The following is a 13,360-nucleotide window of genomic DNA, read 5'->3' on the forward strand; positions in this document are numbered from 1 at the left end:
AAGAATGTGTTCAAGGTATCATGTCTCCATGTCAGAAACGGACAGGCACATCTGTTTTTATTGTATGATGCTAAACCTTAGAACAGAAACTGGAGATATCAAGATTTAAAAGCACTCCACACCAAAGAAATTAAACTCTTAATGACACGCAGGAGTTTAAAGACATGCAGTATAGAAACCAAAGTAGAAACCATAGTGCTTGTATGTAAAGCTAAAATGTATTGAAAATGTCGCAAAATGGAGCTTCATAGGCTTCATTTTATATTGACACAATGTAAGTAATGTAATGTAAGTATGTAAGACGAGGGATTGTCCAGTTTAGCTCAATATTGCCATATATTTTACATGAAGCTGAGTTCACATTGACTGAAAGAAACAGTTGTCACCATTTAGTTTGTGACATTTTCATAACAAAAATATCTCTAAGCTTTGGATGTTTGCTCTGACGTCTGGCCACAATTTAGTCTATGACTAAAATGTTTTGGACTTGTGCAAAACGGTCACCTTTGCAAATATACATAACCTTTACTCTAAGACACAAGATTTAGCTTGATATTTCATTTAAAGTTTGTGCATTTTCACACTGTACATACAATACATAAATTTGCAGAGTCGGGCATCATCCGATTGATCTCAATGCTCAAACTGGCTGTATTTTTAGTTGCTAGATTGTTAAACCTTACAGTGACTTAGATAAACATAAAAATAAACTATTCTTTACTTGCTGCACAGACTGTGCCACTAGAACCTTACCAATGTTTCCAGTATTCCTGTAACTGTATTTGTGATTTTTTTTTTTCAGTTTGAAATTAGTGCCGAAAATATATCCGTCATCAGACATTGGTGTCTTCTTGCTACATGATCCCAAAAGACAAGGTATCTACAAACCCCTATAACTTTATGTGAACTGTTAAAACCGTAATCTTTAAACCAGGAACTCAACTGCTGGGGAAAATAAGAATCAGTTCAGCAGATCTTATGTGGTGTAATAGTAAAGTATTTGCCAAAACAATGAGGACAACCGGTATTTACCGCAGAGACATAGGTTAAGCACAGCTAGCTAACTTTGTCCGGTGTTGTGGTATACACAAAACTGTCTTTAAATTGATGCATATCTTGCAGCCATGTTTATTTGGGACAACAATATCCAATTTTTAAGAGGTCAATCTAATTATTTGGCAAAAACAATGATTGGCAGCTAAGACACTGCAAAATATAAAACTATGCAAAAACACAAAAAATAAAACATTAAATAAGTAGATTTGTTCAAAGCTAATAAATCATAGGCTTTACTTTGCATTAGATAATGTCCACCCCATCTTAAATTAAAAAAAGTTGCTGCTTTAAGAAATGTAAATACTGTCTAAATGTGGTGGGAACAGCTTAGTTGCCTTATTTGTGTGTGGCATTAGCAGAGTTACCTGGCAGGTCCAACAAGAGACACGGTGGCGTATGGGTCACAGTTCTGGCCACTGATCAAAGGCAGTTCTTTGCACTCAATTATTCTGCAGCAGTTTAAAAACAAATGGAGAGACAAACATGTATTTGTGAGCAAGACATCTTTAGGACACTCTGCTTCATGCACAATGTTTATTGAAACATTAGTTTAGAAACAATAGTTTCAATAAACATTTGTTTATTGAAACTATTGTTTCAGAAGACCTTGATTTTTAACAACAGAAGAAGAACTGCACTGACATGCTATACAACATAAAGATTATACACTTAAGGCTGAAATTGTTTATTCGCCGACCGATTTAACTCTTAACTTAAGAGTAAAACCCAAAAATTCTGCATAACAATAAATGTATGTAGTGAACTAATGAATGACAAAAAAAAAAAAAAAGTTAACCACATTACGTCAAAATATTCGTCATTCACACATAAAGCTGACGCATTTTGGACGCCTCATCAGTGTACAGTATTAATACACGTGGTACAAAATAGATCCGAACATCAGTAAACCTAAATATGGTTTTTTTTTTTTTGGGCAGCCTTCAATTACAAGGAGTGCTTTGCCCTCATGTTCGGCTGCAGTCACACAGGGACCATTGCTTTTTTTCACAAGTGTTTCAAGTGACAACAAACAGACAGTGTCGGCACCCTAAACAGGATGTGGCTGCTAAGCAGGGGCCACCAGAGAGTAAGAATGAATTTAGCCCATCCCTAAGTGAGGCCAGAGGGACGGGTAAAGCAGCTGAATGTCAGGATGTTTGTGATCTTCCAGGGTGTCATGACGATATTCCCTTCAGCCCCCCTTGCGTGTCGTAACCGATCACCTTGCGGCGGAACAGGAAGGCTGGAGGTGTGCACCTGATCTGCTCAGATCTCTATATCGGCATCTTGTCTGATTAAGCGGATGTAGGACACCAGGAGCGCGCTTTGCTCAGAGCGTATGCGTCAATGGCGAGAGCTGACAGTGAGCTGTGTGACAGTTTAAGCAAACAATCTGAGTGACACGGTGAATGACGGCAGAAAAAAGAAGAAAAAAAAAGCCACAGTGGTTGCAGTGTGAAAAGCACAGACTTCCTGTTCAGATGCCATCACTTCCTCCTCATTACAGAGCTCTTAAGTATGAATGGGGGAGTGGGGGTGCAACATACGTAAACAGCAAACATCCGTGACATCTGCACATCTATATGAGTTCTTGACGTGCTTGACCTAACCCATCAGTGAGGCGTTTTCTTTCCTCTTTTTGCTATCCTCCCATCATGTTACGTGCCTGGAAATAAGCTGATCTCTGCGATGTAAAACTGATGCAAAATGGAACTGGTGCTGACACACATCAAATATGAGACAAGCCACCAAAAACCAAGCATGGTAAATGATATACTCTTATCAGGTCAAATGTTTTTTTTTTTTTTTTTACAAGCGCTTTTCTTACAAGCCTCTGACCTATAAAAACAGACAACTGCAATTTGCATGTGGCACAGAGAGTGCGCATGTTATAGTTTTCTTGACAAATAATTTGACTACATTAGGCCACAGCAGTGCACAAGAGAAAAGGTCTTTGTATTTTTATTTTGTACCTTCTAGTAAGTTAAAAGATCTTGGAAAACTTGAAACATCTCCATGTTTCATGTAAACAATAAAAGATTTTCTTGACATAAAATCTATTGGGATTTTATGTCAATGAAAGTGAGAAAATGAAATGGTCTATAAAATTATTTTTCCAGTCTGAAAAATGTGTTGTGCATTTGTATTCCTCCCCTTAACCACTCTAAATAAGATCTTGTGCAACCAACTTTCATTGAATGTCACGCAACTAGTGAATGGTGTTCTTGTGATTTTTATCTAAGTATAAATCCTTCTGATCTGTAAAGGCCTGAGATGTGTATTTTAGTTGAGAACATTGCTGAACAAACAGTATCATGAAACCCAATAAAGAGTAGACAGCTCGGTACGAACACTTAAGAGAAGCTTAAATCAGGGTCAGGTCAGAAAAACTGCAGTGCAGTTCACAAATTTAGCCTTTATGGAAGAAAGCACAGAAAGTCAGAGCTTCAGTGGACTGCCACTGGTGGAGGGATACTGCAAAACGAAAAAGGGGCATATGGAATAAGGTAGACTTATAGGTGGGACGAAAAAACCAACTTGTTGGTCTACATACCAAATACTATGTGTGATGGAAAACTAACCTGGAGTATTACCTACAAAACTCTATCCACAACAACAATACATGGTGGTGGTAGCTTCATTCTGTGGGAATGCTTTCTTCAAACACATAAAATCTACCTTAGTGGACATAAAATGGCTAGTATGAAAGCATATTTGTATGTTAGAATGCCCAGTCCAAGTCAAGAGTTAAATAAAAGACTAAGACCAGACTTGACGTGCACCATTTTGGAAAAAAGAATAGGCAACTATTTCAGCCTTAAGATGCGCAAATCTTAAGACATACCCCCAATGATTTCAAGCTTTAAATACAGTCACAAGTGGTTCCACCAAGTGATAACACAGAGGGTCTGAATACAAATGCAGCTTGAAATAAATGTTTAAATAAATAACTAAAAAAATAGGTGAAACTTGTGCATAATTTTCTTTACAGCTTTCAGTATTAAATGTTAATTATATAAAATCCCAAAATAAGCCACTGAAGCTTGTGGAATGGCAATATATAAAAAGGTCAAGGGGTTTAAATACTTTTTACAATACAAATTACTTACATTTTAGCAGCATTTCATTATTAGTTTGAAATTTTGCAAAAGCAGACACACAGGTCTGAGTCTGAGAAACTTCATGCAATACAAATGACTTTTATGATCTTTTCCTACTTTGGTGGTGCTGATCACTTCAAATTAAAGACTTTGAAAACTACTTCAAGCCTGAAAAAGCAGCACGAGTCTCAAGGTTTTTTTAATACTGAATTTTAAACTAGAGCGCAGATAACCTACTTAGGTTCTGAGACCTTGATTAATAAAAACCACCCGAGAAATTGGATTTCCTGTGGTTTCCAAAATTTTGCACTTTTTTATATTAGTCTTTTTTGAAACCTTTTAAAAGATACATTCCACATTTTGCTTTTGACTAAAAATCAGTTCTTGTAAAACTTACTAATGCGAGCAGACAAATTTGCTGCTGTGCTGCGATTCTCAGCTAATGGCACAAATTCATTCAGTGCTAAAGGAAACATTTAAAATTCAACATTGGCTTGAATAACTTGCAAAATTTAACAGCTCATGAAACAAAAGCGTGCTTTTTTTCTTTCTTTCATCTGAATACCATTAGTAGCGTCGAGGAAAAGTTGGGACTCACTTGACAAGTAAGTGTTGACCAGTGGAGCCGTGATCTGTGATCACTTCATTCAGTCGCATCTCCAGGTGAACTTTACCCTGTTGAAGAAATGCGAGTTTTATTCAATCAGACTTAATATTTATGCATAAAATCTTAGGTTGACATGGAAACACAATAAAAACAAGGTCACAGCAAGACATCCACATATGCTATACACTTTGTTTACACTGAATCACACCAATATGTTAAACTGCTCTGTGTTGCCCGTTGGCAAATTGTTTTTTACGTTTGAGAAATTGGGGTAATATGTGCAACGAAAACCATAATAGATGTGCCATCACTCAAAAAGATCTATACAGGGTCGGATGTGGTGAAGGCTGCAGGTCTCGCCTTCGGAAGTGTCAGAGAGATAGAAAGAGCTAAACAAGACGCCCACACACTTGGACTCTTGTCTCTGCAATTCAGCACTTGGCTGACAAGGCAAGTACTACTTTCAGATGCAAGATAGGCCTTTAAGCCAAGATAACTGCTCTACAAAAAAAGGTCAAATAAGCTGAAAGCGTCGCTAAATTATTTCATTTCAAGTCCTGAATATGACTATGAAATTTATATTGTTTGAGAAGATTAGAGTTTTTCCTTTTTTTCTGACCAGCAGGTTTACAGGCTACATGCAAAGCTGCTCTGGTCTGGCTAGAAACCAAAACCAGAACAGCAATGCATCAACACCTCCATTTCTCACTGATGTAACTTTGCTGTGGAAAGTGTCTACTTGTGAGTGAATCAGTATTGCAGTACATCCCCAGAATAGATTAGCGTGGGCTAATGGCAGCTAGAGTCAACACAGTAGCTACAGTAAAAACAGCAGAGGATTAGTACTATGGGCATAATTTTACTTCCAACACACCATAAAACTACAGGTTTGGTTAGCATGCATTTTCACAGAGCGAAGTTATCGGATGCTCAAGTGCTACAGAAGTTACCAGAAGTACTGCTTGCCGGGTACTTTTTTTTTTTTTAACCCAAATAAGAGCTTCAAAGAGGCCAGTGTAAATGCAAAATGTGTAAGATCTGTTGGTGTGCAAGCTAATTTTTCTGCATTAGAGATAGATGTATATTTCTTAAGATGACACAAAACCTGTTCAACTGTAGCGGCTGTATAATCTGTGCAGAAATGGTTCTTTGCTCTGGGATTTCAGAGCATTATTTCAACCAGGAAACCAATCTTATATCCAGAAAAAAAAGACTATATCAAGAAATAAATTGGGATAACTGGACAAAAGTTTTGCACACTGATGATAAGTTTATAACTTAATAAAATAGTTGCAACAAAATATTGATCAATTAAAACATTATAATACATCCTGTCAAAAGTGGGATCCAGCTGCTCTGAACCTTATTTTATTTGAAGGAGTTTTGTAAAGTACCCGAGGTAGGAAGGGGGATGCTTTGAGATCAAACCCCTCAAAGGCTCTTATTTTGAAGAAAGGGAGTATTTATTGAGCTCTGCTGTTCTGTTAGCTTATTATGTTCGTCAAGCAAGATTCTGGGGACTTGGCAAAACTAAAAAATGTTGACATAGGAAGACAAGATATTAATGATTCATAAACATTGTGAAAGAATCCTGACTGCCTTACAACTGGCTGATAATGACACTTCAGTTAAAGCTGCTGTAAAACCAAAAGGCTATTTCACATTTTTTAATGACTGGATTCGTCATCTCCAGCTCAAAACCTAAAAGATTTATCTCTGTCAGGTTTGAGCAATCTAGTGTGTATGATTCGCAAAACATTTACTCTATTAGGAAAAATACACAAATTTTGGGACTCTTAATTTCTTCCCAAATATTTCCAAAATCTAATTTCTTCCCTGTGAAGACAAGAATTCCCATCAGCCCATCTCATGAGCTCGATGTATAGTTATACATCAAGTCCTTTATCTGCTTAAAACAAAGCTGCGCTGTAAAACCAGAACTAGGGATGCACCAATATCCCCCGTCCTGGAATATCGGTGCATCCAATGTCAGCCAATAACTTTGATATTAACATTGCTGCCAACAACTTGCATGTGCTTCCATACCTTTTTAATGTTGCAAAAGAAAAAAATAAATAAATAACCATTTGGTCTCAAATAAGACTTTTTCTGTCATAAGACAGAAAAAGTCTTATGCATTTGATGAAAGTATTTTGTCACAGCTTCCTCTGCTGATGTTTTTCTTGATTTTATTCCAATGGAGTCATAATATCAGATGTTATTGTCCAGAAAAAAAATGGGTGCAGGAGAAACCAATTTAAGAAAGAAAAAAAAAAGCTTTTTATGTAGCTACAGTTTTGTCACAATATGCCACATTGCCAAATAACTATCAGCAAAACAAACATAATGCGATTGTATTAAGCATAAGGGAGTAGATTAAACTACTTATCTACAAGTTAAAGTTTCTTGAGAGAGCGGTGTGATAAACTTAATTTTTTTTAATCAAAAAATTTTTTTTTACATTTTCATCAAACTTACATTTTTTCATTTGTTTTGTCAATCAAAACAGTCTCCTTCTCCTTCACTTAAAACAAAGCAGGACTCCTTTGGTCAGCTTCATCTGTCAGAGGCTTCATCAAACATTTTCCCCTCATATTTATGCCACCTTGAGCCAATTATTGCAACAAAAATAAAAAAGTTTGGAATTCGCAGAAATTTCATTCATTGTAACAAACATTAAAAACAGTACATAATTTGCATTGCCTCATTGATACAGTGCATTTGTATAAACTTCACTGATTACAGATAACAGGGCTGCAGACCAACTTCTTGAATTCTGTCAGGTGGCGCCAAATGTTTTGCAGCTTTTTTACTGTAGCAGCGTTCAACTTTAAATGTCATATCTTTGTTACTTCCTGCGGATGCTCACAGTAATGTAAATAGGGATGTTAGAATATGAAAATTTTGCCTTGTTATTGTTTTCAAAAATACCAACTTTGAATTTGAACTTATTGTTTGTCACTGTGCATACGTACAGTGAAATGAAAGGACTCTTTTGTAAGAAAGGATTAAACATTTTCAATAGGTATAATTTCTGACATTGTATAAATGATTTTTTGACATTATTTTTACTGTAAATTGTATTTACTTTACTCAGTCATATTAAAGCAGTACAATGATTGTACATCTGATTTACATTTAAAACACATGTCTAGAAAATGACATTTCTATGTTCCAAGGACATCATCTTTATAGAAAATATTTTTCTTTTAAAAAAAGAAAAACTAAATAACTTTATGAAATGTATTTATTTGATAGAAGCATTCTTTATATTGTCAAGCAACCCCGACAAAAAGCCACCAAATAACTACCAGAAACACCTAACATTACTTTATTTTGTGAAATGAAGAAACACATCAAGTGTGAATGGCAATCTGAAACAGAAACAAAAATGCACCCACTGAGATTAATCTAAGGCTGTTGGTATGAAGGTTCGAATAAACCTGTCTTGGTATATCTCTTTTGTTTATTCGGTAAGCAAAATACTAAAGAAACAATCATTGTTATTGATATTTTTGTTGACATGCCAAGTAAAAACAGGTCTTTAACTATATTGCTGCTAATCCAATTAATCTTTGAAGCTCAACAGATAAACCGGAACATCCTGAAGATGTCATACAAAAATGAAAAACACACAGCCATACAAGACTTTCTACAGCTAAATGATACCTCACTTAGCATTACCTGCAGCTAGAGAAGACCGGAAAAGACAGGAAATGAAAGGCAGAGCAGTGCAACCAAGACCCAAAAAGATGCTCAGATTACCCTTGTAATTAAATTTTGATAACAGATCAGAGCAAACAAAAATAATAAGCGTGAAATAAACAGCCAACAAATTTTAGACTGGATTTGTCCAGAAAACACAAATATTATGGTCCCTTTTAGCAGTATTGAATTGCTGTTGTATAAACTTTTAGTATATTTTTAAAAGCTGTATCTCTTAGCTCAAAATTCACTTCGATATAAAAAAAAAAGAAAATTGCTAAAAGAATTTCAACATAATTTGTTAAAACTAAACTTTGGTGGAGTAACATACATTAGAATAGCTACAAAGAAAAACAAAAATACCTGAACTTCTGTGTTTGGATCTACAGGCTGGAGGTTAAACCAATCGTCCTTTCCGCTATATTTACATAGATCATCCTTCCGGATTGACACTTTGCCTGGAAAATAAAACGGGACAATGTGAAACCACAACAGATCTACTCGAGACAGACCATTATGTCTCTGGTTCATGAATTTGACTTACCAACAGGTAGGTCCCTTTGGAAAACGCCCTTGGCATAAACATAAAAGGATAAAAACTGAAATGGCCGCGGGATCTCAAAGAAGAAATCTTCTCCATAAAAAGGACTGTAAAGGAGGGAAGAAAGAATCATTATATTTTCATAGTTAAATGAAAAAGGAAAAAAAAAATTGTTGAAAGAACAAACAACACGTTGTCCTCATTATAACCTTAAAAGTTTAGGCCTCCATTACAGACATGCTATGACTACTGTCTAAACAGACATTTTTCCGTCCAGTACGGGTCTGAGCACTCGATGCTAAAAGAGGACAAAACACATTGACCCGTCAATGAATGAAACCAAGTATGCTAAAACCACTGAGGAAGAGTTTTGGTAGATGATGCATGTCAGTGGTTAAATGTAATCCTACACTGAAAATGCATTTTGTAACAGATCTGTTATGTTTCAGAACTTACACAATGACCGGGGTTAAACAGGGGGAAAAAAAATTAAAGTAATTACCCAGTGATGCCATTTCTGAGATTACATTTTCTGTCACAATTCAATGTCACAGAAATGTTGCATCACAGTTATGAACATGGAAAGTGTGAGCAGACGGTGGACTTCACAGGGTGCCCTTGTGACTCATCAGGGATGTAGGAAATGCTCTTCTGGGTTTGAACGCGACTAGAAAACCTTTTAACACCTTTTTTCCACCTTGAGGTTAATAGTGCATAAATATTTTGCATTCCTAATAAGCTATGTAAAAGCACACCACTTAAATATAAAACTAAAAAGATTAAAACAAGCTTTTTAGGAAGTAAATTAAAGAAAAATACAAAGAAAAAACTATTGCAAAATTAGTTTTTCATGTAGAAAACATGTTTGCTCACTTGATTTCAGTGCTTGAACATTATTCAGAATATTTGCACAATTAGTTCAGACATTCACCAGATTAAGATCAAAACATTAAAATATCTTTAAAAAGTCGTGAGAGGTGTTCTCTTTAAGTGTGTGCTGGTTTATTATTTTTATTTTTTTGCTTAAAGCTAATCATTTATTTACATATTAAATATGTAAATAATGTATTATTATCTAATTGCAAACTTGTTAAAATCACAGAACCTTAAATAACAAAGACAGACTTTCCAAAATAGATAAATAAAAATAAGTTTTTGTGTCAACTTCTTGCAATTCTTAAAACTTCTGTCTTTGTCCATCTTTGTCTTCTTACCATTTTAAAGGACAGTTTATTTTAGTTTAGCTATTTTAGCAGTTTACTGCATGGCTGGTTATGTGTGTTTTTAAAGTATTTTGGTACCTCAGTTATTTTAGTGGTGTTCTGGTGTAAAAACTAAAACTAACATTTAAAATTCATAATTTCACAGACATAAATGACAGACGCCATAATTTTAATGTTTATTCCTTCTGTATAGCACTTTGATCCTGTGTGTTAATATAGAATATTTTATCCTCAGCATTAGTAAAGAGACCTTTCCTTCATTTGAAGTTAAAAGAATGAACTACTAAATTTAATCCAATACAAAGAAAAACGCTGGAAAGCGAGAAAGAAAATCAACATCATCAACAAAACACAAAATCCAATTAATTTTTTTTTTCCTGTAGCAGGCGGGTTAAGATAATCTCTGCTTTGCTCAGATTTGACTGGCAAACGAAGGCCAAAGAAATAAAATGACTGCAATTAAATAACAGTTCTGTCCAAAAAATGAAATTAAATGTCCTACAGACCAGAACTTACTTCAAATTTCCTTCTTATAAAATGTACTTGGGTAAAAAAAAAAAAAAAAAAGGATGGGTAAAGAAGAATATAAATCATAGGTGCTCTTCATGATTTTCCTTCACAATTTAAACATGTTGCACAGAGAGAACTATCTTGCCTGACACTTTCACAGCAGGCTTGGCCGGCGCATCCAGCGTACGCCCACGCATCCTCCTCAAATATCACACAGAAATATGCACCTGTGACCCACCCCCTTCCCGCTCTGCACACACTCAAAAATACACCCACTAAACTACATTTTCCTCTGTTGTCATCCTGGTCTCTAAACAATGTCAAAACTCTACCTACAGGCCTCCGTTGGTGGCTGTTTAAACATGCCTGCTTGATCCTCAGCATTAGCTCATTTCAAGCTTCCAGATAACCTTTGGATCAGACGCAAGGAGCACATAAACCTGATGCGAGTCGAGCAAAATTCAAGAAGATAAGGCCAAAACATAGTTGATTATCTACTTCTGCTGAACAGCAGCTAGGGTAGAAGAGTGTGTCACAGAGAGAAGGACAGAGAAGAGTGTGGGAGGACGCACTTCCTCAGAGACGGTAAAATCATTTTGAACGGTACCAAAACAGGAGCAATAAAAAAAAATTTTTAAAATGTGTGGAGAAAGGAGTGTTGTGAAATACCATGAAAGATGGGCTAATGTTGACACAGTGATGCACAATAAATTAAGGAAACCTTTATGAGAAGGTGCATGACTTTTAGGAAGTCTCAATTCACACCTCATCAGAGTTTTCCACACCTTGCACTGAACTTCTTGTGAACATGTGACTATTGGATAAGATTCTGTCAGTCTAAATAAATAAAACTACTTCTCAAGCGTACAAAAGAGCTAAGAAAAAAAAAACCTGATTTAAAAGAAAAACAATTCTTTCAAGACTTTTTGGATTTTATGAACTTGACTAGGAGCCGATGTTTGTTTATTTAAACAAAAAATAAAAATAAAGCAGGTACAAATATTCTTAAGATACAGGGGAATTTTTTTATGCCCTTGTTTTTTGGATATGCATTTTGCTTAATCTGATATTGTAGCACCAATGGATACAGGGATCAAATGTAAACATTCAGAGTCATGAAAGTTAATTTTAATAAATGGACGGTTTACCAAAATCAAAACTGATTCAATGGTGTGAAAAAAACACACACAATCATCCCCTTTTTTTAACCCCACCCTCCCCCCCAAAAAAAGAAATAAAAATACAACCACCACGTAACATCAAAATTTCTCCTAATCTACAACAAAGCAACTGATATCTAGCTGTAAAGACATGACACCTTAACTATCTAGTGTTTACACTAAGCAGTTTCAACCACACAAATGATTCACAACTCATTTCAGGGAATTACTCTTCAGGAGAAAATGACACAAACACCCTGGACTCATATCTTTTGCCTCGGTACAAACACAGAGATGTTTGGATTTTTAGCCAGCATCACTTCTGATAAATGAGCTGTAAAGAGCAATGTGTTGGTGTTTCACTTTCAATGACCCCACAGTGTGTTTGTCTCGCATATTGCAAAACATTTTCACGTTTCAAAATCATCCACACTTACTCACAACTTTTTCATTTAAATTTTGCGAGAATTGTAATTTGTGTATTATGATTCTATACTTTCAGCAGTTATTAGCAAATACAAGGAATTAAGATTATAAAATATATGAATAAAGTAAAAAAAAAACCTCAAGAAAGAATACATTTTGTACAAATCATCACAATAAAAATACATACAAAAAATATGCCTGCACAACTCCCATTTACTGCAATTACCCAATACATGACAAATAATTAGCATTTATTAAAGTCAGTAAAGGCTAATGTATCTTTTTGTGTGTATGTTTTATAGGCCTAAGCCAGTTCGAGGGATCAAACTACAGAGATTTTAATAAGCTTAAATTTAAAAACTGCTCAAATGTTTTCTACAACTTAACATATTTAATTGAGATGAAATACAAAATGCCAACTTGAGAGAAGATTTTTTTCAGGTGTACGGATTGTAAAATCCCACCTCATCTAAGTGTTGCTACACACTGAGAGGAGGCTTACACACAAGGAAAAGTAAGTCAACAACATTTTAAAGCTACAGACTGCAAACTATAAGTGGCATATCTGTTAAGCAGCTAAATGCAGGCTGGCTCCCAGAGCAGGCAGCTGAACTAATTAAGCAGCTAAAATCAGCTTGTTAAGACTTATATTATTAGAAAGACCTGAACGATAAACAAAAAGATGAAATATTATGAGCAGTGAGCACATAAAAATAAACTAAAGTTGATTATGGGAGTATTTCATATTGTTATTTAGGATTATGAATCCAGATAATAAATGTTATATTAAAGCAGCAGGTACATGAAGTAGCAGCAGTGCTTAAACTAGATTAAAGATATTACATAAAAACAAATCAATTTGAGTCCATGAATTAAATAGCAATAGAAACATGCCATTTACAGAGTGGTGTCTTAGTAAAGATATTTTTAATACCAACTTCATAAAAAGTTGTTTTTTTTTTAGGTAAAACTTGTAAACTAAATGGTTTTTGTTAAATATCTCATACTTCAAAACTGACAATTTGGTGGCT

At 35.1% G+C, this 13,360-nt stretch overlaps 1 protein-coding gene across 1 annotated transcript in view; it reads right to left on the minus strand.

Annotated features, from left to right (window-relative positions):
• rasa2 (RAS p21 protein activator 2) overlaps positions 1-13,360 on the minus strand; it is a 29,696-nt gene that overhangs the window by 12,609 nt on the left and 3,727 nt on the right. The window contains exons 3-6 of the mRNA XM_055028346.1: positions 9,014-9,117; positions 8,833-8,927; positions 4,756-4,832; positions 1,422-1,505 (exon numbers count right to left, since the gene is read on the minus strand). Of these exons, the coding sequence (XP_054884321.1) occupies positions 1,422-1,505; positions 4,756-4,832; positions 8,833-8,927; positions 9,014-9,117 (360 nt within the window). The remainder of the gene's footprint in view (positions 1-1,421; positions 1,506-4,755; positions 4,833-8,832; positions 8,928-9,013; positions 9,118-13,360) is intronic.

This window comes from Poeciliopsis prolifica, unplaced genomic scaffold (genome assembly GCF_027474105.1).
Source record: "Poeciliopsis prolifica strain line A6 unplaced genomic scaffold, Auburn_PproV2 SCAFFOLD004, whole genome shotgun sequence".
Classification (NCBI taxonomy): domain Eukaryota; kingdom Metazoa; phylum Chordata; class Actinopteri; order Cyprinodontiformes; family Poeciliidae; genus Poeciliopsis; species Poeciliopsis prolifica.